The sequence below is a fragment of the Lissotriton helveticus genome, chromosome 5_1 (assembly GCF_964261635.1).
Source record: "Lissotriton helveticus chromosome 5_1, aLisHel1.1, whole genome shotgun sequence".
NCBI lineage: Eukaryota > Metazoa > Chordata > Amphibia > Caudata > Salamandridae > Lissotriton > Lissotriton helveticus.
Window position 1 is genome coordinate 1,682,009,100 of NC_136065.1, and position 26,119 is coordinate 1,682,035,218.

At 45.2% G+C, this 26,119-nt stretch overlaps 1 protein-coding gene across 1 annotated transcript in view; it reads right to left on the reverse strand.

Moving 5' to 3' along the window:
- Positions 1 to 26,119, reverse strand: part of LOC144755725 (myosin-6) — a 109,119-nt gene that overhangs the window by 76,244 nt on the left and 6,756 nt on the right. Inside the window, exons 5-6 of the mRNA XM_078644917.1 lie at positions 15,681 to 15,837; positions 9,601 to 9,628 (exon numbers count right to left, since the gene is read on the reverse strand). Of these exons, the coding sequence (XP_078501043.1) occupies positions 9,601 to 9,628; positions 15,681 to 15,837 (185 nt within the window). The remainder of the gene's footprint in view (positions 1 to 9,600; positions 9,629 to 15,680; positions 15,838 to 26,119) is intronic.

The window sequence follows — 26,119 nt, forward strand, 5'->3', positions numbered from 1 at the left end:
CCTATATGGAACTAGTATGACTTGCTTAAGACATTTACTGAGAGTTGTTGATGATGGCCGCAGGCCCTGACTTGAGGTACCAAATGTATCAAATAAATAAAACAACCTTCATAAAAGCTTCTGTCCTGGCTAGAATAATCTCCAAGGCACTTAGGACATCCACGCAATAATTCCTCTTCAGGCGAGGAAGGAGTGGGCATAGAAATTGGTAAAACCAAAACATTTGAACAATAAAGAGAAAATGTAATGTTTGGCATAACACCAGGATCTGATCGCAAGACCACCTTGTGTGGGTAAAATCTCAAAAATGGTTCTGAACTTGTGTTCTCAACTCCCTGATCCTTCTACCTGAAGAGATTGCAACTAAAAATAAGACTTTGTACAAAAACATAAGATCCACTGTATTCAGAGACCTGAACAAAACTTTCTGTAGTGGCAGTAGCACTAGAGAAAGACCCCAGGAGGGTACTGGACAGTGAATTATTGGTCTCTTCAAAAAGAAACTCCTCAACAATGTCACCACTAAGGGACTCCTAAAGGCACTAGTAGCTGCCCACTGAGATCGCAGAGTGGATACTGTGAGCATGAATTAAAAGTCATGCCTCAAAATATCAAGCACAAGGAATCCTCGGATATAGGGCTCACATTCCAAGACACACACTACTTTTCAAACTTCTGCCAGTGTCAGGAATAGGATTTTAACGGCACTGGAGGTCGGAATGGCCAAAGGAATGGTGCCAATTCAGGAGAACAGCTCATGGCCTGCAGATTTACCCTCTCAAGTGCAATATCCCAGCTGGAGACGGACTAAAGATTCATATGAAATGAAATGAATTCGTACTTGTATAGCGCACTTATACCCTGAGGTGTCTTGGCGCTGTACGCATACCGCTGTGGAACCCTTCCTGGCTTTTCCCTGTGAAATGCCCACTCCTGGGCACCCCCAAGGTGAAGCCAGGCATCCCAGAGCTGTTGGGCCGTTGTGGAGATTAAGCAAGCTATTGCCCAGAGTTTCAGAGTGGGACCCATGATTAGAAGAGGCACCGAGGCGAGAATTTTCAGGTCCGAGGAAATTGAGCCCAAGACCTGCCGAAACGGGAACTGAACCCTGGTCCCGGGCCAGACCTCTGCATCAGGGTCTGCCGCTCTAACCATTGAGCCAAGCTTCTCCACCTATGGAAGAACACCGCCACCAGGCGGGCCAGAAAACAATGACAACAATGTGTGCCTACACTGCCAGTTTAAGAAGAGGGTTCCATGGATGACAACTCTAGTACCGAACCTTTAGAAGAACTCCTGCTCAGTCCTACTGAATTTTCTGTAACACCCTCAGGATCAATTAAATGGGCGAGAATGCATACAGAAAGCTTTTTAACCACCATAGGAAAGGTGCGTCCACTCTCCATGCCTCTGAAGACAGAGATCATGTGCAAAAATGGGGAAGAAACGCTGCAAACAGTCAGAGGAAATTGTTCTCTGCCCATACACAAATTTCTTGAGCAGTGTCAGTATTATGATCCCCTTTTGTGGTTAATGTGTGCAAGTACCACAGACTGTCCATTGTGACATACTCATTGTGATTCCTCAGCAACTGAGCAAAATTGCAGAAGAACCAACTGAATTGCTTTCAGTCGCTTCCAGCTGAAGTAGAATACCCTTTGTTTCCAAGCCCATTAACCTTATGTCCAGTCATCCCCTAGGTTAGCCACCCAACCCATCCCACTTGCATCTGTTGTCAGAGTCTTGGGTGGGAGAAAGTCCAGAGGGTATCCCCTGGCTAGATTGTCCTGATTCAGTCCCCATTACAATGACTGAGAAACCTCCGGAGTTACAGGTACTTCTTGTTCATACTGCAGTGATTTAAGAAGCCAACATCTCAGCAGGTGGTTCATTAGAGGGTATAAAGGCAACCTGCCCAAAGAATGATCACTAATATTGAGGTCGAGAACCCCTGAATGTTCACTCTCATACTGTTATTTCACTTATGGCCAGAAGAGAAAAGACACAGGAGACCACTGTCTCCGTCCTCGCCTCAAGCAGAAGTACTTTTCCCAGATGTGTCCTCAAATGTGCTGTTATGAATTGTGGATTCTAGGCTGGCACCAAGCGTGATTATTTTATGTGAATTAGTAATAATCTGTGTTCTAACAGGAGGATGCAACCTTCCTCCAAATGTTGGCCAGCCTTAAAAATCAAAGCAAATCAACCAGTCATGCAAGTACAGAAAGACCCCTTGAATGAATTACAGCTACCAATGGTGCCAAATGTTTGTAAAGCCTTTAGAAGATGAGGTCAGCCCAAACGGAATGCCCTGAATCTGATATTGTGTGTCTTGCACACAAACCTTCATGTACTTTTGGAATGCTTAGTGAATTGCCATGCATATGTACATATCTTGGAGGTCCAAAGATGCCAGAAGGTATCCAATCTTTACGTACAGAGGATTTCCGAGCAAAACATAATTTTGACACTCCCTCTACCTGTTGGTCATGCTCATGCTCTACTTTTGTACCGCTTTGGCCGCGATAAGTGTGGCAGGGTATGCTCAGACGGGAGTCCCTTGCTCACTTTGCCACTGGATTCAAGCAAGCCGGGCTGAAGACGGCTGGAATGCCAGAAACCGGTCCTCGGAAGCTTGTTTCCGGTCCAGGGAAGACATGGCTTGGCAGTTCGGGCTGGACGGTTCCCATGAGGCACAGGGTCAGATTGATTTGCATATAGCCATGTCTGAACTGGGGTGGCAGAGTGGGCTAAAGAACGTTGATGGATTAAACCCAGATCTTTTGACTGGGTGTGAGTGTTTGACTGATTCAGATGCTCCGTCCATCACCACCCCCTTTTGTACCGCTTTTGGCCGCCATAAGTGTGGCAGGGTATGCTCAGACGTGAGTCCCTTGCTCACTTTGCCACTGGATTTAAGCAAGCCGGGCTGAAGACGGCTGGAATGCCAGAAACCGGTCCTCGGAAGCTTGTTTCCGGTCCAGGGAAGACATGGCTTGGCAGTTCGGGCTGGACTGTTCCCATGAGGCACAGGGTAAGAGTGATTTGCATATAGCCATGTCTGAACTGGGGTGGCAGAGTGGGCTAAAGAACGGTGATGGATTAAACCCAGATCTTTTGACTGGGTGTGAGTGTTTGATTGATTCAGATGCTCCGTCCATCACCACCCCCTTTTGTACCGCTTTTGGCCGCCATAAGTGTGGCAGGGTATGCTCAGACATGAGTCCCTTGCTCACTTTGCCACTGGATTCAAGCAAGCCGGGCTGGAGACGGCTGGAATGCCAGAAACCGGTCCTCGGAAGCTTGTTTCCGGTCCAGGGAAGACATGGCTTGGCAGTTCGGGCTGGACTGTTCCCATGAGGCACAGGGTCAGACTGATTTGCATATAGCCATGTCTGAACTGGGGTGGCAGAGTGGGCTAAAGAACAGTGATGGATTAAACCCAGATCTTTTGACTGGGTGTGAGTGTTTGATTGATTCAGATGCTCCGTCCATCACCACCCCCTTTTCCACCCCCTTTTGTACCGCTGCTGCTGATTTAAAGCATATGCTATTGAATGTCCTCCTATACTCCAGCTTTGGAAACTTGTTTGGTCCCAAATTCAAAAAATGTTCATATCCAAATTCCTTTCTCCGTTACTCACATTTTCCTGGGTACTCCTTCCCCTCTTTGGCACCAGTCTGCACAACAATGTAAGCTCCTTGACCTTTTGCTCGCTATTGCCTTTCATCTCATCACCTCATACTGGAAACAGGCGAATAATGTCACCTTTCGCTCTTGGTGGAACGCGGTTTGTTTCCATCATCGCGTGGATACTAATTATGTTTCTCCCATTTCCCTGGCAATCAAAAGAGATCTCCTCTGGCTCCCCCTGGTCAATTACTATCTTTAGTTGCTTCCCCGTCCACTACTTCTCAGTCTATCTCAGTTGAAGTACGGAAACCACCTTGAATTTTCCCACTGCCTTTTTTTACCACTTTTTTTAGTTGATTACCAATTATCTTTTGATTGATGTCTTTGCTTAATCTCATTATTTAGATATTGTTATGCTTACGGTGATATTTATATTTGCAAATTTTGACTGATTTTCTTCTTTGAACTTATATATTTTGTATTACTTTTCCCAGTTTGTATTTTCTTTTTTCATATAACTTGTATGGTTGCATAATTTGACCTGTTTTTCTTCATTTTGTTTCTGTTTCTTTTTCAATAAATTCAAATTATAAAACATAATTTTGAAAGCTAATTGGGTAATGTAATTGTTCAGACCCTCCAAGTTCAAAACAAGTCTTAAATCCACCAACATCTTGTGGACTAGAAACATACTGAATGGAATCCAAACGCTCTTCGTGATGGGTAAAACGTCCCCTCGTCCCGCTGGTGTCATCAGTTTCCTGTCTTTGACAGACTTCTTAACTGACTTTCCAGCTGTGTACCAAACATCTTTCACCCCGTGAACGGGAAATGCATTAGCAAAGTCTACTATATTGCACCTGCCTTGTAGGAGCTCTTCCAGATTTGCCTCTTGGCCACAATTGCCCCTACTAGAGCCCCCAATGAATCGAACAAAATATCGCCAAACACTGGATTTTTTTCATTTATTGATTGTGTAGCTGCGTAGTCCAAACACGGGTTGATCTGTTCTGCCAGCTTCTGAAAATCCTTTAACAAACACTGAATAGCGTAATTTGCATAAACTGAAACTCAGCAGCAAAATATGAGGCAGCATATGACCTCTTCACAGCTAACTCCACCCGCTTATTAACTGGATCTGGTGGTGATGAGATTATTGCAACCTAGGAGAACAAGTCTACCATCAGGGGCTCCAACTTCAGAACCAAAGAAAACTCATCCAGAAAACCTTGAAGTGGATATTTTATGTCTAGGAAGCAAGGGGTGTGTGCTTGTCTCTCTCCATCCACTCAGTCGTTAGGACCTTACTAACAGCTCCATGAATTGAGCTCTTTGCTCTGTTAATGGAGAAAAAAAGTCTTCTCCCTCATCTTGTCCTGGTGTAGCTAGGAATGCCAGATTCTCCCTGTGGAGTTGCAGTGCATTTTATAATTGACAGCCTTAAACAAATCTGACTTTAACCTTTTCCTCCTCCACATTTTGATCTGGATCAGGAGAATTTAACGGTAGACACTTGGGAGAGGGAAACTCCCTTACCCTAAAAGCACCAAAAACTGCTTACTCAATGATTCTTTGTATGTCCCCTTATGAAGAAGTTGTGAGAAAAATGCCCCTTTGCCTCTTTGACAAATGAACCCTCCTCTTCCAATAGTTGCCTCTTGCCAATACTCTTTTCGTGCTTCGCCATTGTATCAGAGAAACAGGACTTCAGCCACAGACGCCTATCAAATCTGAGCCAGAAGCGAAGCAAAGCCATAGTGACAACAGTCAAGCTGGAGGTAGATACAAAGTATACCCTAAAGATATTGTCTTTCCAAGCCAGGAAACAGATATACCTGCACTTGAAAGATCTTTTACATGTGCTACTCATGCTTCTTGCAAGACCACCGCTATTTTGAAGTCCGAAAGCAGTCGTGCTGAACAAGAGATACATTTTCAACCCCTCACCTGTCTAAATGGGGCTGAAACATTGTGCCCAGAGGCACAGCTTAGTCACTGAGATCCAGGGAGCGTGAATTTCAAATTTCCCTACAAAAAAAACAGTGGGCCGCAGACTGCATGGGTGAAATGGCCAAGATTCAGTATGGACTGTTCCCATGAGGAGCAGGGTCAGTACTTGTTTACAGTAGATGGGTTTCAGGTGATGATTTAGAGTTTGGCAGACAGGGTACTCTGTCGCAACGGCAACAGATTAACCTGTCCCCTAAACTCAACAAACGTACATCAGTCCTTACTTTGAGCCTGTCGTTTCCAGTGTTCTGCGCCAGTACTTAATTGTCAACACTGGCACGTATTATGACTGTCTGTCACATGGTGGCGCTGTTTGTCTCGTTTAGAGACAAGCACAACTGTTGTTTATTAATTAAATATACTTTAAAATTACTAATACCTGGCACCATCCCCATTCCTATAGCTTTGGGGGTCTTGAATAGTGATAATTGTCACACTTGTAGGGATGTGAGTTGTGTTGTTAATGTAATTGGCACCGCTGACACAGGCAATGAGTGGTACAAGCGGAAGTAGCCTCCTGACGAGAGCCCTGGCACTTATTTTCACAAATTAAACACTGTCGCCCCCTTGATTTTGAGTCAGGCAGACCAACAGAGTACAGAAAGATATCCGATTGTCTGCCCTAATTAGAGCGGATAGTAGAATGGCTTTTTTAAATCTTTTTAACTGTCTTCCAACCACCACGTATACACTGGCGGTGAGGGACAGAAAAAAACATATAATAATGACCTCCACACCACAGAAGATAATTCCCATGGTGTGGTGAGGGGGTCATTAGTTTTTAATTTCTCGAATAAACTCAAGCAGTTTGCTTTTGGAAAAAAAAAACGTTCCCAAAAAATAATGACCGGCATCATAGTTGACAGAGCTGTCCGTCAAACTTTTTCTTCATTTACAGGAACAGCTATGACAGAGGATATTTCAAAATTTTGATGGGTGGAGTAAAGGCAGGGTGGCTGACGTAAAGTCCTACGCCATCCTGCCTGCCTTTATTTCATCCACCAAACCTTAAATCAGGCCCTCTGGCCAGAGTGGCACATCAGGCGATAAACGATGATTTGGAATTCTACCGCAAGCGACTGTCTTTTGTTCGACTATTCGCAAACATTTGTCCCATCGCCTTTTCTGTGTTTGACTGCCAGTAGTATGCCTGAAAACCTGAGACTGGCGGAGCTTTCCAATCCTAATATTACCAATGTTTGTGAATTCCAAAAAGTAGTAGATTTGCATCCATTCAAGGACTTCTTATATGGGTTCAGATATACTTCTTTTTCATGAAAGAGTCACTATTATATAATAGTGACCTTTTTGCAAATATATATATGTGATCCCAAAAATATGAACAAGACAAAACTTCTTGGTGAACTCTGAACAATGAAAAAAACACGCTAGACATAGCAGACCCGACTAAGGGCCCTGGGTCCCTACTGATACCGCGGGCCCACCAGCCTCGCTGGAGGCTTTGGCAGGGGTGGATACTGCGGCGCTGCTCTCCGGGATTTTCTGAGCCTGTCTGTTTCCATCCCTGCCAGTGAGACGCCCCCTCTGTCTCGGACTCTGCGGCGTCCCGTTCTCTAGACTGCTGCACTGGAGCCTGTATCGATCTCCCTCCAACCTGGGGGAATGGATTGGACACTGTTGCTACCTCTGCCCGGGACCTGTGCACATGGACGGCACGGCTGTGCTTCGGAGACCGCCTGCCCCCCTTTTGTCTGTCTGGCTCCTTTCCCCTTCTTGTTCTTCCTCCGTTGGTTCGACTCCCTGGTTTTCTTTGGACTTGGCCCTCGTAACTTTTGGACTGGAAACACGTGTGCACCCCGCCATTATGGGACCGTCTCCTGTTGTTGCTCTTGTCCTTGGTCCACCATCTTGCGAAACAGCAGACATTCTACTGCCCTCCCTTGGTGCTGTGACTGTGTCCCCCCTCCGACCCCACTTAATGGAACTCTGCTCTCCTGCTTTTTTGGGTCTTGACCTTAGAAAATCTACTATTTGTATATATATATATATATATATATATATATATATATATATATATATATATATATATATATATATATATATATACATGTAAAAAAAAAACACCAGTCCCAGAAAGCATTGCTTCAGGTGGTACACCTGAGCACAATTATTGTGGGGATTCACTGGTGTTTGCCGCATGCCGTCATGCCACATGGTCTGCCACTGAAGAGGGCGTTGGCCCGAAAAGCGTCTGGCAGGAAAACTGAAAAGGACTTTGTTTCACGGCTCGTGCTCTTGCTTTGGCATAATTTCCTACCTGTAAGTGCATCCCACCTAGGGGCAACTCTTTCTTCTTTTTGATAGCGGCCAGCCTGGTCGCGGGATTGCACTACCGTGAAAAAATTGCGGGCCCACAGCTACCTTATTTGGGCAGTTAACTGTGGAACAGGAGGTGCCCTTTATTTGCGGGGTGCTTGCGGGAACATCGGCAATCCTTTTCAAAACTTTTTTTAATGTGAGTGGCGGCGGCGACCCACTTGGGTTTTACTAAACCACCAATCCCAGAAAGCATTGCTTCAGGTGGTACACCTGAGCACAATTACTGTGGGGATTTACTGGTGTTTGCCGCAGGCCGTCATGTCACATGGTCTGCCACGGAAGAGGGCGTTGGCCTGAAACGCGTCTGGCAGGAAAACCGAAAAGGACTTTGTTTCACGGCTCGTGCCCTTGCTTTGGCATAATTTCCTACCTGTTAGTGCATCCCATCTAGGGGCAACTCTTTCTTCTTTTTTATATATATATATGTAAATAGAGATAACTCTAACCACTAGTATATGTAAAAGACCTTTGTACCCTCTACCATTCCTATGTGACTCTTAGAGTTTATACATTTGTATCTCTTCCTTGAGTGACTTTACAACTTGTACATTTGCAATTTCTTTTTCTTTTTTCTGTTTGTATCTCTTCCTTGTGTGACTCTACAACTTGTACATTTGCAATTTTTTTCTGTTTCCATCTCTTCCTTGTGTGACTTTACAACTTGTACATTTGCAATTTTTTATGTGTGTATCTTTTATGTAACTCATGTAATCCTAAGTCCTTATGTATCAAAGCGCTCTGACACCTTCGGGTAATGTGCGCGCTATATAAAATCGCATTAAATAAAATAAAATGTCCTATCCCAAACACTGCAGCAAATGCTAGGCCCCAATTAATGTAAACTTATAATTTTGCAAGCGCATTCTGACGGGCCTGCTGTAGTAGGACCTCAACGGGATCCGCACTGCACACAAAGACATGAAGGGAGTCGCCAAAGCAGAATCCCTTGTAAGACAACACACATACAAACAATAAAAAGAATACTCTTACCTTCACACTTCTTACTACGAAGTGAAAAAGCAGAAAGTGTGGATGTTGGGCTTTTTTTTATGGAATGGTGGGAGCTGTGGCATAAACGGGAAGCCATATTGGTAGCATGGGAATTTTAAATCAACTTGGGTAAACTGTCGACTGAGAGTGTATGTAAGTCAGTTGGCAATGTCCAAGAGGCCGGTGTCCGAATTCCAGCTGTGGGCTGCTTTTTTGAGCAGCCTGGGGGGGCGATTTGGCAGTTTCTGCGTTGTGTGATGCTGAGTGGCCTTTCTGGAGGCAGATGGGCATCCATTACCTCCTTTTTAACAACAGCTGAGGTGTCACTCCCTTTCTCTCGCTGGGCCAGCCCAGCAGGGGGCCTGAGAAAAAATTGGCCTCACTTGTTTTCAGGTGTGTTTCACCAGTGTAAACTAATCAGTGCATTTTATTTACCCCCCCCCCCCCCACCCCTCGCGCCCCCTTTTTTATAAAATTTTACCTAAGCTGTGTTTTGCGGAAAGGCAAATGAAAATGTGGGCCACTTTTATTTTAGCGTGCCTGGGATGATTTTTAATCCTAATCCAACCCTGATGTAAGTGTGTAAGGACTGGGACGAGGGAGATGGTCATAAGGCATTTACTCACGTGATCAGAACAGACTGGTTCTCTCGGTCTGGGAAAGATAAATAAATAAAAAGACACTGTAAATATACGCACACGGAACCTGAGATGTAGCACAGCGACTGGAGACATAAAGCTAAAACGTTCATCCTGTCCACAGGACGGAGCATACCCCCAGATTCATCATTGTCCTCTTTTGCGAGTCCTTAATAGCGATTATTAAGGAATCGCTATTAAAGACTCGCAAAACGGGATGCATGTAGAAATCGCAATTTATTTTGCGATTTCTACTGCTTCCTTATTTGCGATTCGCTAATTGCTAATCGCAAATAAGGAATGGCTTTCCCATTCATTCCTATGGGCCTCAAGGCCCATAGGAATGAATGGGGAGTCATACCTTATTTGCGATTAGCAATTAGCGAATCGCAAATAAGGAAGCAATTTCAACCCTGTAGCACCCCTGAAATGCAAATGTACACTGGTGTTGCGCACACACATGTCCAAAGGACATGTGTGTGTGTAACATACAACTTAGAAAAATGCACTAAAGTGCATTTTTCTAAGTTTTCGCTATTTACCACGAAGTTACACTTCGCGGTAAATATCGGCCCCGAATTCGCAATTTTAAAAAGGTTCATGAATAGCATTTAAAGAATCTCTAATTGAGATTCCTTAAATGCGATTTTTCGCAATATAGCGATTTCTAGTATAGCGATTTTTGCATTTACGATGATGAATCCCAAATGCAAAAATAGCGCTCGCAAAGGGCCAGATTCTCAGAATCTGGCCCTTTGCGAGCCGATTTTAGTATGATGAATCTGGCCGATAGTGCTTACATTTAGCGAGTTAACATTCGCCCTAGACATAGAGAAAGCGTGCAACATAAACAGAGATATAATCTTAACGTTACTGCCACCCAGGGAGAGCACAAGAGTGTTCCATAGAGTCTTTCCAGACTCAACTAACTAGTGTGCAAAGAGCGTTGTCTAGAAACAGAGCGTTAATATTCACCCGACTCAGAGAGAGAAGCTGCAATATACACAGAGATATAAACATCACTTCCAACCAGAGAGAGCTCACAAGTGTACCACATAGTGCTTTCACTTACATTTAATTTAGAGACAGGGCACAGTCTAGAAACATTGTGTTAAAATTCGCACTACTTCGAGAGAAAGTCGGCTATACAAACAGAGAAATAATGCTAACACAATAAGAAAGGGGGGGGGCTCCTCATTGGCAAAGACAACAGGTCTCACTTCGCCAATGCTTTGTGGCATGATGCAACACGGCGCCATCTTAAGAGTGGAAAAAGTATAAAAAAACATTATTTTCGAGACTTTTCAGATGGTCATTGTATTGCATCGTCATATTGTGTCATGCAACATGGCAGCCATCTTGAAAGTATAGACAACAATGTTTTCTAATTGCTTCCCTACTTTTAGCATGGCTGGTTGCTGCAACAGACGTTACCAGAGCTGGTATCTCTTAATAGCATCCAGCATTGACTAAACCAATCATAGCAGCCACCTCTGAGTGCAAGAGAATCAGTGGCAAACGAAAAAATGTCAAAGGGGTGCCAAGTGGGGAGGGACTAGAGAGCAATGCTGGGGGACTTTAGATCAAAAGCCGAGCACAACAAGGAGGGGAAGGGGAACAACCAAAGAGAGGGATGGGGACAGCAACTAAAAGCTACTGACATGTGGCAATAGTGACTAAAGAGGGACTGGGAGTAACAATAGGCCAGGGGAACACCAGAATTAGAACGGGGGATCCAACAGATTAGCTGGGTGTGGAAGAGCAGAACGGAGAGTGTGAGTTTGGGGGTTTGAGTGGACACAGGAAATCGAGTGAGAGAGCAAGAAAACACATGCATTCCCATGGTGTGCTAAAAGAAAAGAAAAAAGTATCTCCCTGAATGCAAGCAGTGGAAGGATAAAAGTCATCCAGTCAAAAGGATGGAAAAGAAGTAAAACATACTTATCTTCGGTAACGCTTCATCTGGTAGAAACTCTATCTAGCCAAAGATTCCTTGCCTTAGAATATTCCCGGGTGTCAGACTGCATATGAAAATATTTGCGCATTCCTCTTTCACACTGGTAGGTGGCATTGTTCAGCTTCATGTGACAATGTTCGCGCGGGCGTGGTGCCTCTATAGGTGCCACACCAGCGCGCTGACCTCAGTTCTTGACTGTTTTTCCACAACAGAAGCACGAAGCCAGGATGAGGAGGAATGACTAGTGTGCCAATGTGAGGTCCTAAAAGATCTCCTAATGTGAGAAGACAGTTTGCAGAACAAGGAGGATGGGGAAGGGGTGGTATGGAATCTGAGGCTGCTGAGTCTCCACTAGACAAAGCATTACTAAAGGTAAGGTCCATCTGATATAGACTTCTAACCGCAGATTTCTTACCTTACAATAAATACCAAAGCATTTTCTCCCCAAAGGTAGGTCTACGGACCATCTTAGACTAAGGAGTCCTGGAGGACAGAATGGGCAAAGTGTAAATCTCGCCAGACATGACTGTTAAGGCAGTTAAATGTTAAGTCATTAACTGTTAAGTCAGACTGTTAAGTCAGTTAACTGTTAAGTCAGTTAACTGTTAAGTCAGACTGTTAAGTCATTCGCTTGCGTCATCTGAAAATTGGGTGCGACACAGAAAGGTCAAAGAGCGCTTCGACTCCTCATGGGACTTAACAGAAGAATAACCTGGAGTGCGAGATGGACCGAGGTGAACGACTCCGGGAGCGGTACCAAGACCTGTCATGTGAAAGGGACCTAGAGCGACATGGAGTCGCATGGCGAGTGGCCAATAGCTCTCTGGCCTGTTCGTGGATGGCCTTGGAGTTCATTGTCTTACACTCTGCACACGGCGCAGAGTTGCAGTCCCACTACAGGCACCACAGACATACCAAGTGGGGGTCCGCCACTGACATCTGTCGATGAAAGGTACCACAAGGTTTGAACAAGTTGGGTTTGTTTGGAGATATCTAAAAAAAGATGGAAAAAAGCACACAAGACTTCCAAAAAATGTCGAAAGAAGTCAGACAAAAAGCAACTGAAGGGAGCTCAATCCGGATTCGCATTGATCGAGCGAAAACAAGGAACTGAGATCAGTGCACTGCAATGGAGTCTATAAGCACTGCGCACATCACTTCGGGCGCAGATGACGCCACACAGAGCCAAACTACGCCACCTACCAGTTTGCAAGGAGTTTGCTAAAAAATGTCCAGATCCAGTCTCACACTTGGGAATATTCTATGATAATGAATCTGTGGCTAGATACTTTAACATATATGATGCTCCAGGGGAGGGAACAACTCAAGAAGATGAAGGAATGTCTTCAAATTAGAAGGAAGCAAATTACAACGATAAGAAAGACAATAAAACATATGGAGTGGCTGATCCATAGCCCTTTGTAGAGTATACATACGGGATGTTTGTGGCAGTCTTAAACAGAGTATAAACATATAGTGTAAACATTACTCCTTTTTATAATGTCCCTTTCAAGGGCTCAGTCCATAGTTCAATGGTGGCAGTATATCATGTCTTGTAAATCCATAGTTGTGACCAGACCTTGTTTATCTGTGCCACTAAAGTGGAGGCCTGCTGGACCATTGTTGTAATGTTCATCTTCTATGCGGTAACCCGGATCCTAGCACTAATATCGCAAATATATGTTGAGCATGGTTGAGTATGTGGCCTCTGTGGTACATGCACTGTCTGTATGAGTGAACCAGCATAAAGACAGCCTGTAGGATCCATTTTGGAAGCTCCATATCTGGCCTTTTGCACACAATGGAGGTGGTGGGGTTGTTTTCCCACACTGTGCTAGTGCATTACAGCAACTGGAAGCAGGAGACCTAGACACTGAAGAGAGAGGATAGAAGACCAGACTCCTTTATAAATTCTATTAGACCTTTTGTTGAGAGGAGCTGCGGATTAGTCTTCCTGTAGTATTGCCATTTGGTAGATGGTGGGGGCGAAGAGTTGTATTGCTTACTCTGTTGTGCGAGGCAAAATGGACTCTGAAGTGAGGCCAACCTTTTGTCATTCCTTGAACACTGTTTCAGTGTGGATCATGATAGTTACAGAAAGCTTCCATCTCTGTGTTTCTGTTGTGGTTGCTCCAGGCTGGAGACTACCCTGCTATGAGGACCACCAGTCTACCAAAGACTGTCTGGAGAGCAGCCTGAAGAGAACACCTACAAGGACAACCAACCCAAACCAGTTCTAGATCTCCCTTCTTGGACTGTATAAACGTGGGACCCACTTGTTCCAGTTTCAAGTTCTCGTTGACCAAGGAAGGGAGTTCACCACAGAGTACTCAAAGGATCACTGTAGAACCAGAGCTAGTGTCTACCTTCCACCCAGACTCCCCGAGGGGATCTCATCACCTGTCTGGAAGCACCTAGAAGGCAGCCCGCCTGCTGAGAGAGGGAAAGAGCCTGCCATCTTTGCAGGAGGAGTGACTATCCAGGAGGAGCAAGGTGCAGTGGTCTGTAGGAGTGGAGGGCTAAGGAGAGTGATCTGTGAGCCCTGGTGTCAGCAGGCACCAGGTTCTCCTGTGCTATTCCTGTCACAAAAAGTGAAGACACCGCGTAACGGGAGCTGTTACACCGAAAGTAACCAACAGCAGCGTGACCTGAACCGCTGTCCCCACGTGGTAACAACGTGGCGGGACATGAGCCACTGTGCCTGAAATACCCTACCTAAGACCGTGGTGTGACTTGAGCAGTGGGCTCTCATCCACTGGGTGAGGCCCACCTGATGCCTCACCTGCCGGGAAGAATCCATCCTGCACCTGGCTGCACTGATCCAGAGGCACAACCATGGAAGAGGCCAAGAAGGACTGCTGGCTCACGCTCAGCCCCAGAAGTGGAGGAGTGCTCGAGTCGTATGAAAAGCATGGTGGTTGATGAGAGGCTGGCCTGATCCACAGACTTGTGGACTTCTTGGGTGAAAATCATTGACTAAGATTACAAGCTACTACAAGAATGTTGGGCATCAACTACTCCTGAGCCAATTCTCGCTATGCATTGCCCAAGGGAAGGATGCACCTGACCAAGAGGGAAGTAACCAGGAGCTGTAGCATGGATAGGCAACAGGCAAGCTCTAGCACAAGGACACTATTGCATTGTGTATATATCTGCGTTTAGTATTTAGTTCTTCTAGAGTAATTTAAAAAACGTTTATTCTTGAAAGACAATCGCTGGATTGAACACTCCTTTATTATACTGATGTGCGTTTGTTGAGTGCTGAACTCGAGCACCCCCACACTATCTCCCTAAGAAGCTGCCACTGAGAGTCAAGTGCTGAAGGGACTGTACGTGGCCCAGTTTGCAGAGCCATGGTTGGACAGACCCCGGGACATCAGATGCCTCAATCCCTAAGGTGGAGGCCCAGTAGCCCCTGCTTATCCCATGCCCTCTAAACAGGGTCTGTCAGAGTTAAAGGAGACAAGCAGGGGATGGAGACATACTAAAAGAAAAGGTGTTAGGAAGCGGCTTAGAGAACTGAGTGCTGCTTAATGGTGGTTGGCTGGGTGGTTTATGCGAAGGAGGTTGTGTAAGGGTGATATGACTGGCAGTTGTTTTGTTGTAATATTAGTTAGATTCTAGAGTGTAAGCTTTCAAGCATCATCTAAGAGACTGCAATGGTGTACACCGAGAGAAAACTGAAACAATAATATCATATAAACTAGAGTAACAGACTGAGGGGCTTATTTACAAGCCCCTGGCGCCACTTTTGCGTCACTTTTAACATGGGAAAAGTGACGCAAAAGTGGCGCATGGGGCTTGTACATAAGCCCCTGAGTTTCAACAGCAACCCTACACAGAGTGTAAGCATGCTGTGTGTAAATGTAAGTACCGTCCTGTATTACGATACAACACACATATTGTAGACACAAGTGCTATATAAATGCCGTACAATACAATACACAGCATGGAAACGTACCAAGTTCAAGTACACATTGTGAAAACAAAGCGAAGGTAAGTATTTGCCTAACTCAATATGAGGTCTAGTTGTAAACAAAGAGATGTAAATCATCCATCCAGGAAACAAACAGAGCAATGAGGCACTGGAGCGCACAGGAGCTGGACTCACCTGTCAGCATGTACTGATAGGCGTTGTCAGAGATGGAGAAGATGTGGGGCGGGGCCTCCGAGCGCTTCTTGCCCCTGTAGGCAGAAACCACGTCTGAATCATACACCGGGAGCCACTTGTAGGGGTTCACAGTGACACAGAAGAGCCCGGAGTAGGTCTGTGTGTTCATACAGAAAGAGAAAGGAAAGTGGAATGGGGAAGACAGTTAGTGGAGGAGAAAAAGAGGATTGAAGAGTGACTTCCTCCGCCCCCAGTGAGGGTAAGAATGATGTTAGGGTCTATTATACAGCTTTAAAATGTAAAAATACATCCCACACAGCTGATAACAATGCACTAGAGGGTCATGACATCTTTAATATATGAAGATGCAGCATTAGAGTGTAATAACAACACTGCGGTTGAATAACACAGCACCACATAATAACAACTCTGCATTAGTTTGCAATAACACTATTATAGTGTTTTCAGACAGTTCAAGAACACAACAACATTTCCCTCGATGCTAATAACCTTACTAGAGTAAAGTAAAACATCACAAGTGCATATAGAGTGTAATAACAACACTAGGGTAAAAAACACACATCACCTAAGGCAAATGCCACTGAAGAGTGTGATAATGGCTCTAGAGTGTAACAGCAGCATTACAGTGTAATAATATCACTAATGTGTAAAGTGGACACAAGACTGTAATAAAATGGCTGCTAAAAATCCCTCGGCCGGCGAAGGATGGGAGGAATGAGAGGGATTGCACCTCCCAACCATGATATACATTAAACAAGAATCAATTCTCTCTAAATGGCAAGAGTATTGAAGGGCATTATCCATTTTAATTATTACACTTTACCTATCCTGTGTGTGTGAGTGTTCATGGAAAAAACAAAACATATTTTAAAAAAATATAGGTAAGCCCTGACACACCTATCCAGGTGTCTTGCTTCATCATAAGGCTTCCTCATTTATCAAAAATTATTATAATGATGAATGGGCGTTTTACTTTGTAGGAAGTGCTTATGCTGGATCTTCTGGTAAAGTGGGTTTCCGAATCTGCAACAAAAAATCTCTGAGGACGTCTCAAGTACTCTTTTAATGAATTACGACCAAGGAGATGATTAAAACAAATTTAAATCAGGGTGCCTGGGAGGGTTATTACTCCTGCATTGATGGGTGTAGGTCGTTTCTGCCAAACGGCCCCAAGTGGGGTCCAGGGCATTCTTCAGGACGAGGATCCCTGCAATGTGTGTCAATTAATCGATAACCCTGTGCTGCATTGTAATATACTGCATGGCCCAATTTATGCTCCAAACCAATTCCTGGTATCTAGTGGGTAGATCCCTGCTTGGGGGGGGGGGGTCACCTACTTGCAGCCATTCCCAATCAGTGATCTACTTTGGAGAAGTACCGCTGGAAAGGGGACATTGACCTACTTTGTCTGGTGCTCAAGAGGGTGAATGATGCCCCCATGGACTGACCAGACTGAAAGCACCGAGCATTGAATACCTTTATTTGTGTGAGGTTAGCACGCTCTACGAGCAGATCGATACACAAACAAAAAGAACTTCAATGAGTGATGGAATTTCTTCGCTTGCGTCCTGAAGTGGTTTTGTAAAAAGAAAATCCTTCTGGTGAAAGTGCCAATGGATTTCCAGCCACAGAGCAGAGGAAGAGACGTTGGCATCCTCTGCCCTTTGTAGGTACTGCAGTGGACGTGAACGTTTCATCCACCTCACATAAGCGGCATTGACATTTTTAGCTTTACAATTTAGCACATAAAATGGTTCATGAAAGGCCACCTACCGCAGAGCAGGACCAATGGACATTTTGTTTGACGAGCTCTAGATATTTCATGAATTAATATCCTACAGGCTTCATCTGTAATGCCAGTTCAGGGAGGCAGCTGGTATCAGATTTAATCAATCGCATGCCCAGGTCTATTGTGAAATGCTGCACCAACCCCCGGCACCCTTTTCACCGCTCTAAAGTGACCCCTCCCCTCAATGTTCAGAGTAGTTCCCGTCCATAAGTCGAGGTGGCACAATTTGGTACTGGTACAGGTTTCACTAAGAGATTGTCCCTGGACCACTGATGGATCAATTCATATATTTCCTTAGCCCAAAACAAGGATAAATCCTTGTTGTGGTTTGGTTTTGCTCATGTTTGTAGTTTGTCAGTCTCTCACTCTCTGTAGGCATGCCTTTCTGTTAACTGCCCAGCAAAGGCCCCTCCTGTTGGGTGCTGGCTTGCGTGTGCATCAATGAACACCGATCGGTGTCTTTGGTGGCATCTCTTTGTCCGCAGCAATGGTCCTGTATCTCTCTCTCTCTCTCTCTCTCTCTCTCTCTCTCTCTGCCTACTTCAGGTTTGGTTTGGCAGACAGGATTGGTGAGGGTTTGCCTCTGGGGTAGGTTTTGTGGCATTTGCGGCCTCCAGGCCACGTGTCCTTGAAACGTGCAGCCTCTGCACTTCCTGCATCAGAAGCAACTGGCTGAGACCACACACTGACTGAGTTGCACCACACACTGCCAGTGGCAGCACCAGTCCTCTGACTATGCAAGTGTGCTTTGCATAAAATTATGCAGTTATGCTTCTTCTGTTCTACTGCCCTCAAGGAGAGTGGTGTCACACACACTGGGAGCACATCTATGCTTCTCCTCCTGAACAGACACTACTCTTGCAGGGCCAGGCACTCTCCTTCACTGTCTGAGCGGGCAGGCATGCTTTTAGGCAGACTCACAGCTTCTCCAGCAAATTGCAATCATCAGGTGATGTCCCTTCATCTCTGGCAGATTAGCTAGGATGCAGACACCAGCCAGGGCCACAGAGCAGCTCTGAGTACACTATTGAGCACTCCATTCCTTGGTCAAGAGGGAATAGGAACTGGGCAAAGTGGGGTTGCGTGTTCCCACTTTTATACTCACTTTCCAGATAGCGGATGTGGATCCACTGCCTAAGGCATTGAGGCCAGTCTGAGTTGGTTCTCTTTCAAATCTCATTTTCTGGCCATTTATCAGACTTAGCCTTTGTGCAGGGTAATTGCTCTGACAGCAGGCAGCAATGATGCAAGCTCCAAGCAGGGCTATCCAAAACAAGGTTATAATGTAGTGTGAAGAATCTGGACCTGACTGTCATTAGCCTTCCTAAACTAGCAATTCCTGACAGGCAAAAGTGGGCAGCCCCTTTAAAAACAAAATGTGCTCACTCAACCCCTTTCCCTCACCATTCACCAAGTGAGAGTGCTCAGGAAAATCTAATCAGCAATCCTTTTCTAGAAGACCGTCACAGAAGTTTTAAGGGTAGCCCTGTCTCCACCCTCCATCACTTTAATATCTGGGTCTCCACCCTTTGGCTTGAGGAATGCAGGTGGTATACTTTTGCTTTCTGAGGAAAGCTGTTTCCATCCTCTACCCTGTGCCATGCTAAACCAGAAAAAACGCAGAAAGGTGAATGGATGAATGCTTTCAATAGTCTAACCACTGGCAATCGCTAAGGGAAGCCTTGCAACCTGCCCACCATGCCACTTCAGTCAGGACCCAGCTGTATGCAAATTAGTCTTAACCAGGGGAGTAGCCAGAAAATTAAAACACCCCTACTTTAAACCACACCTCTAATTATTCCAAGTGAGCAAAGAAAGTAAGCCCGGCCCTTCCTATAATAGTTCTCTATGGATGTATGACATTACAACGCATGCTTTTACATCGCATGCCTTTACAACGTGGTTTTTACAACGCAAACCTTTACAACGCATAGCGCTTTGGGGTGATGGATAGTGAATAGTTTAATTTACTATTCCAACTCCAGTCCCTGTGGACACTAGGGAAGGTGTTGGACAGTAAATTAAACGTGTTCCCTATCCTAGAGCGCCCCCAGCGCAATGCGTTGTAATGGTTTGCGTTGTAAAAGTTGCATCGTAAAGGCACTGCGTGGTAAAAGTTGCGTTGTAAAGGATGTTTCCCGTTCTCTATACACTTACAGCCCCTCATCTGTCCATCCATCCTGCCACTGTTCCACCCATTCATCATCCTTTCACGTCTCCACCCTTACGTTCATCATTTCATTATTCTAACCAGCCACAAAAATTCTAGCCATCCATCTGTTCATATAATCATCAATCTTTTTACCCATGCATTCACCTTTTCACCTTTTTTCAATCCATCTATCCATCCAATGACCATTCACTTAACAACAGATCTACCATCCTTTATCTGTTACGGCCATTCATCTTTTCACTCTGCTATCCACCTTTCCATCCACTTATCCATTCTTCCATCAATAATCTTCCCCTTTGTTCCATCCTCTCACCAACTGATCCTTTCACTCTTATATCTATCCTTTCAACCATCCAGCCTTGCATTCTCTTCATTTTTCTTTTCACCCACCATTCCTTTCACTTTGCCTTTAATCCTTCCTTTCATATTTCCTTCTTTGCACCTTTTATTACTAACACCCTTTCTTCCTCTCCCTCCGGTCCAATTTCTAACTACATCAGTTCTTTCTTTACGCATATTTTTCCTACTTGCCTTTCTCTCTCCTATACTATTTTCTGCTCTCTTTGTACTTTTTTCTTTGCATAATTTTTTTCACTCTCACCCCTTCACTGAACGTGGCTCACATAGCAGAGTGGATCTCCACCTCTTAGCACTGCTATTCATTTTAAGTGGTTTATGAGGTTTTGTCTGCAGCTCTACATAGACTAATATAAAACAAATCGCCTTTTAGTGGCTATCCCCATTTAACCTGCTAAAGCAAGGGATTCACAACACCACTCGTCTTGGCCCTCCACCAAAGAAACATTCCAGCCCGAACAGCCAGGCTAGGATCTTCCTGAAGTGAAACAGAAGCAAGCCAAGACCGGTTCGCCCTAAACTGAAGTGGCATGGTGGAAAGAAGAATGATGGGTTAAAATGCTAACCCGAGCATTTGCCAGTGGTTTGATTTACTACAAGCCTTTCTACCCTCACATCTTGTATGTTTGATGTACCACCCTAAATATCTAGGATAGGCCCAGATGTGAGTGGCCTAGCTAGGCCTTTTGCCACCTGTGGCGGACCCAGCCATTCCCTTCCACAGCGGCCTTATGAGTAGGGGGGTACTGGAGAGCGATTTCTGTGTGTGCCACCCTGCGCAGCTGCAGATAAGAGCAGGTGGACTCTGCCCTCAAAACTGTCCACCCCCACCCCCCTTGCTTTGCCACTGCCAGACGTGGATCCCATTTACTCAACCCTGCCACCGAAACCAAGCCAAACCTGGCTTATGAGCCCTAAAAAGGGTGACACCAGTCTTGACTTGCTTGTGTTTATGTTCAGGGAGGACCTGGCCTGTAGTTCAGGCCATACTGTTCCTTTTGCAGCAGGGTCCAGACTGGCTTGCATATGCCTCTGTCCAAACTGAGGTGGCATGATGAGCAAAATAACAATAGATTGGGATTCTGCCCTGAGTAAATACCAGTTGCTGAGATTAATTTAAGCATTCCATGCATCAATTTTTTGTGTACTTCAATGCTAAACCAGAAGCCATCCCGAATGAATCCCAGGGGGGCAGCAAACTTTTCTGCACACATACACATGTACACAGCAAGCACACTGGATGCCAGTGCAAGGTCTGGGTGGGTGCTAGACTGAAACTGAACTTTTAATCTGTACACTCCCACCTCAGCTTCATAGCAACAACCCAGGACAGAGAAAGTAATCCCGTATCATTAAAAGGAAGGTATGCTTGCCGCCCCTCCCGCTCACAGCCCTCTTTCTGGGATCCACTATCATCTCTATGCGGACGACACTCAAATCTACCTCAAGGTTGCCTCCACTCACGATCTCTCCGTCCTAAGCTCTACTCTCTACTCCATTCAAAACTGGATGTTAACTCATCAACTGATTCTGAATCCCTCAAAAACGGAATTCCTCCTCCTCTCCTCCTCACTTTCTCCTCCCCCGGTGCAATCATGGATGGATCAGATGAATCTACTTAACAATAAACCCATCATTGTCGACAGCGCAAAATCCCTTGGTGTCATACTCGACACAAAACTCAATCTACTATCCCACATTAATTCCATTGCAAAGTCTGCTAGATACCATCTGCGCCTTCTTTGGGGGATTTATCGCTTCTTCCCGGAGCATGACCTTAAAACCCTGGTCCAATCGCTGGTACTCTCCAGACTTGACTACTGCAACTCTCTTTTTACTGGCCTCCCCAAATCCCACCTGTCCCCCCTTAAATCTGTTCTCCATTCAGCAGCTCGTTTAATATATGGGGCCAAAGGAAGCGACCACATCACACCCATTTTATCCACCCTCCGTTGGCTTCCCATCGAGGCAAGATCTATCTACAAGACTGCCTGTATCACCCACAAAGCCTTGCACTCCTCCTCTCCTCGCTACCTGGCGAATAAACTTAAACTCTCTGGAGGCTCTAGACCATCACGTAATGCGGAAAACCTATTGCTTGAACCTCCCACTTTCAAGAAGGAAAGGTCGATGGCCCAATCCTTTTCAGGCAACGCGGTGAGAATCTGGAACTCACTTCCGCCTCAGCTCCGGACCACCACCTCTTCCCAGGCCTTCAAAACTGACCTCAAAGCTCTCCTCCTTCAAAGACACTTCCAAACTTAATTCACGCCCTCTCTATTATCCGAAGGAAGCCCCTCCTTTATAGGAAATTTTGTTCTACATGACTAGAAGTGCTTTCCCAATGTGTTCTTGTGGTTTGAGAGTCTGCCATTTATTGCAGTATTATACCTCTACTTGTATTGTGTACTCCTTTGTAACATGCACATGTCACTTTCCCTCTTGAAATGTATTGTTTGCTACCTCTTGTATTTTGTTTGCTTTTGATACATGCACAATTGCCACCATTGCCTCATGTAACGTAACGTTTGTTCTTGTGTTTTGAGTATCTGCCATTTAGTGCAGTATGGCGGCTGGTCCATAGGGGCAGCTGGGCAGCGCCCCACTAAGCAATCACAAAGAGAAACTGCTCACTGAATCGGGCAAGAATGCAAGCAGACTATCGTCTGTTTACATTTCCGACCTGTGCGGCAGCAGCTTCACAGGTGAAAGTGCGCATGAGTCAGACGCACAGCGCACGCAGGTGAGAGCAGCAGGAGTCCAGAACTGGACTCCGACTGCGCATCTGCGAGAAGGGCGCTTTCGTTTTTCAGCTCCCCACTCCATTGACATTACATTAGGTATGCTGCGCATGCCTAGTGTAGTGGTGGAGTCTGAGGATAGGATCCTGCTCGGGCGGTGACGTGGGGTCGCCCTATGCCCTGTCCCATGCCAGGATACAGCCGAGTAGCCGCCCCCAGTCTTCTGATTTGCCAGTCCACTTCAAAGAAAAGAGCGGGGAGAAGTGAATTCCACTGACGTCTTGTGGGTGATGTATAAGCGGGACCGGAGCGGGAGATGCCCGGTAACTTTATTTATTTGTTTTTATGTCATCATTAAATGAAACGCCTTCCCTATCCCCCCTCCTCCCCCCCCACCCCCACCCCCACCACCTTCCCCAACCGCCTAGGTCACCCAGTTAGACGTCGCTTTGAAATCTGGTACTTGTAGTTTAAGTTTTGTGGCAAGACCTCCCTCCTGCACCACAGAGCAGCTGAACGCCCGGCACTGCCTTCCAAGAAACCCTCTAATGTGGCAGCGGCACGTCGGCTCTGAGTCTGAAGGGCAGATAGTAAGGGATGCCGAGGTGAGGGCGTGTGAGAGGCAGGAGCAAGAGTGAGAAAGAAAGAGAGGCAGAGAGAGTGAGAGCAAAGAGAGAGAGTGTGTGTACGAGTAAAGCGAGAGTTAAAGGGAGAGAGCGAATGCAGGCTTCAGAAAATGAAGGGAGCTGAACACAGGAGCACGAGAAGGTTGAGAAAGAGACATCATATTAGATCGCACTAAGGGTGTGGAGGAGAGACATGTCTCTGGACATGTTACATTCCTACCTTAGTCACGTTCGAAAACAATGGAAGTAAAATATTCGCCGTTTTTTGGCATTTACTTGACAAGTTAGAATGTGCTCTTCCACTTTATTCAGTTCCTCCACATACAAATGTTTCCATTTTTACGCCACAGTTGTTTTGCTGATTAAATCGTGCCAGTCGAAGGAACGCCGCTTTTTCACATCAGATTGAAGCCATTATGACTGGCGTCTGAGTTGGCTGAGACAGATGTATTATCTGAATTAACCCGTAACCTTCTCAGAGATTTTGCGGCTACATTGTCTGTTCAGACTCTGATTATATTTGCCATCTCTGTGTTTCTTCTATTTTACCTGCAATAACATGTGATCGTCAGTAGAAGGTATAAATGCAAAGAGCTGCTGACATGAGAGATAATAATTGAACATAAACTGTACTATAGCCGACAGTAATACCAATGCTCCATCGAGCTGTGTAGTTTATAGTTGACAGCATAACTTATAGTGCAGATTTTAAAAACGTGGTGAGAAATCATTCATGATGTGCTTCGTTGTGCTATAAGATCAGCTATAATGTATGCATTCTGACGTGGCGCATTGATGTCCTCTTATGTATGGCTATATTAATTGTGTCACTTCACATAGACAAATGCGCAGATTCAGAAACCGGAGCAAACTTGGCTAGAAAAATTCCAATGCATTTTACATTCATTGTTTCAGTATTATAGCGTATGTGTTTTATTTCCATGCCTAACAATGGCGGAATTGTCTAACTATTTTTTCATTTCCAAATCTCCCAAAAATGTTGCTTCTTTCTAAAAGCAACATGGCATGTAGACGGCGTGTTAGTCTGCATGGATATAGCTGTTACACTTCGTGGAATAGTGCATTTTGGTTTAAACTGATTTTTGCTGGACGCAGGTTGTCTTTGGCGGTAATGTCTTTTGTTGAGGAGTGGGCACAGGGAGCCAGTGTCCTGGGCACTTTGCCTATTAAATGTGTTTCTTTACTGACTTCAGCTTCGCCATGTCACTTCTTAACCCAGCCGGGACATACATTACAAAAGGAACGCGCTGCACAAGGGGCCTGGGAGGGTTGTCCTTGAGGTGTGGGTGGTCTGTCTTACTGGCAGCTCGTTCAGCTCCCCGAGGCTCACAGGTAGGATGGAAGCACATCCAATTTAGGCGAAGAAACTCACACAATTTAATATTGTGAGGCAATAAGGGTATGTCCTGTGCACTTTGTGTATTAGAGTCAGCCTCCCTCGTTTTATGGTGCAGTGCTTGGTGATTAGCGGTGAAATTTGAACAGTGTATATGTAGCAACATTCAAAATGTTCTTGTGCTGAGAAACAGTATATTGGGTTGCAGTATTAGATTGTTGCAGTAATCTAGTTTACAAGCAGTGTGTTAATCAGAACATTGGCACTGTGGACGGGTAATGCTCTTGGGGTTATTTCTTCTGTTAAGTAGCTATAATCAACTCATGGTAGCTGTGAATGCTCTGAAGAACTGTGGACACAAACTAGGAATAAATAGGGTCCTCAAGTTCCAGGCAGAGGAGGAAGAAAGAAGTACATCATTGGGATCACCATCATGTAAAAGGTAAAAAAACAACGGGTCCAGGACAGAACCATGGGGCTCACTAACAGGTAGGAGGGCTGCCGGTAGCAAGTGGAGGAGCAGCAGAAGGCCAAAAAAGATCAATTGGTGAGATAGGAGATATACTCTTTGGCTTTACCATCAAACAAGATGAGATCTACAAGTAAGGTTGGGTGGCCAGCCTATCAGTGTCTAAGATGTGCTGAGATGAGGAACTTGTAGCCAAGCCTGTGAGGGCAGTTTAGGCCCAGCACTAATTGCTTTATTAACCTTCCGTCTTCCTCAAATTTGCTTAAAAATGCACCATTTTTCCACTCTTTTTTCAAAATTTTCTTGGGGTGAGAACCCCCTAACCCCCCGTAGGTTGTGCGAGCTTTCTCGCTCGCCGCAGTGCAGTACGACAATGTTACGCCCTACCACTTTCAAATGTCACCAGCCGCCACTGGTATTATACCTCTATTTGTACTTTGTACACTTCTGTAACATACACACGGCACTTTTTTTTCCTTTTGTAACGTATCATTTGCTACCTCGTGTATTTTGCTTGCTCTTGATACATGCACAATTGTCACTATTTCCTTATTTAACATAACGTTTGCTCATGTAACATGCTGACTTGTAATTTTTCCTCATGTTCCTCTACTGTTCCTATTGTGATGCGCTCTGACACCTTCGGGTAAAGTCCGCGCTATATAAAAACGCGTTAAATAAATAAATAACCATGGACAGGCTCTGACTCCGCACACACAAACAGGTTTAGCGTGATAGCTGGGCCGGTAAAAATCGCAATACCAGATTCACGTGGGAATTCGGTCCCTCGGGGCAGGATTCACACAGGGAGCTTTCTCGTCCCAACACAGACACAATAGTGTTCTGTTACCCACTCCTCTTCACAAGTACAGCGAAGACGTGAAGACCACCCGTGAACACTTCTCA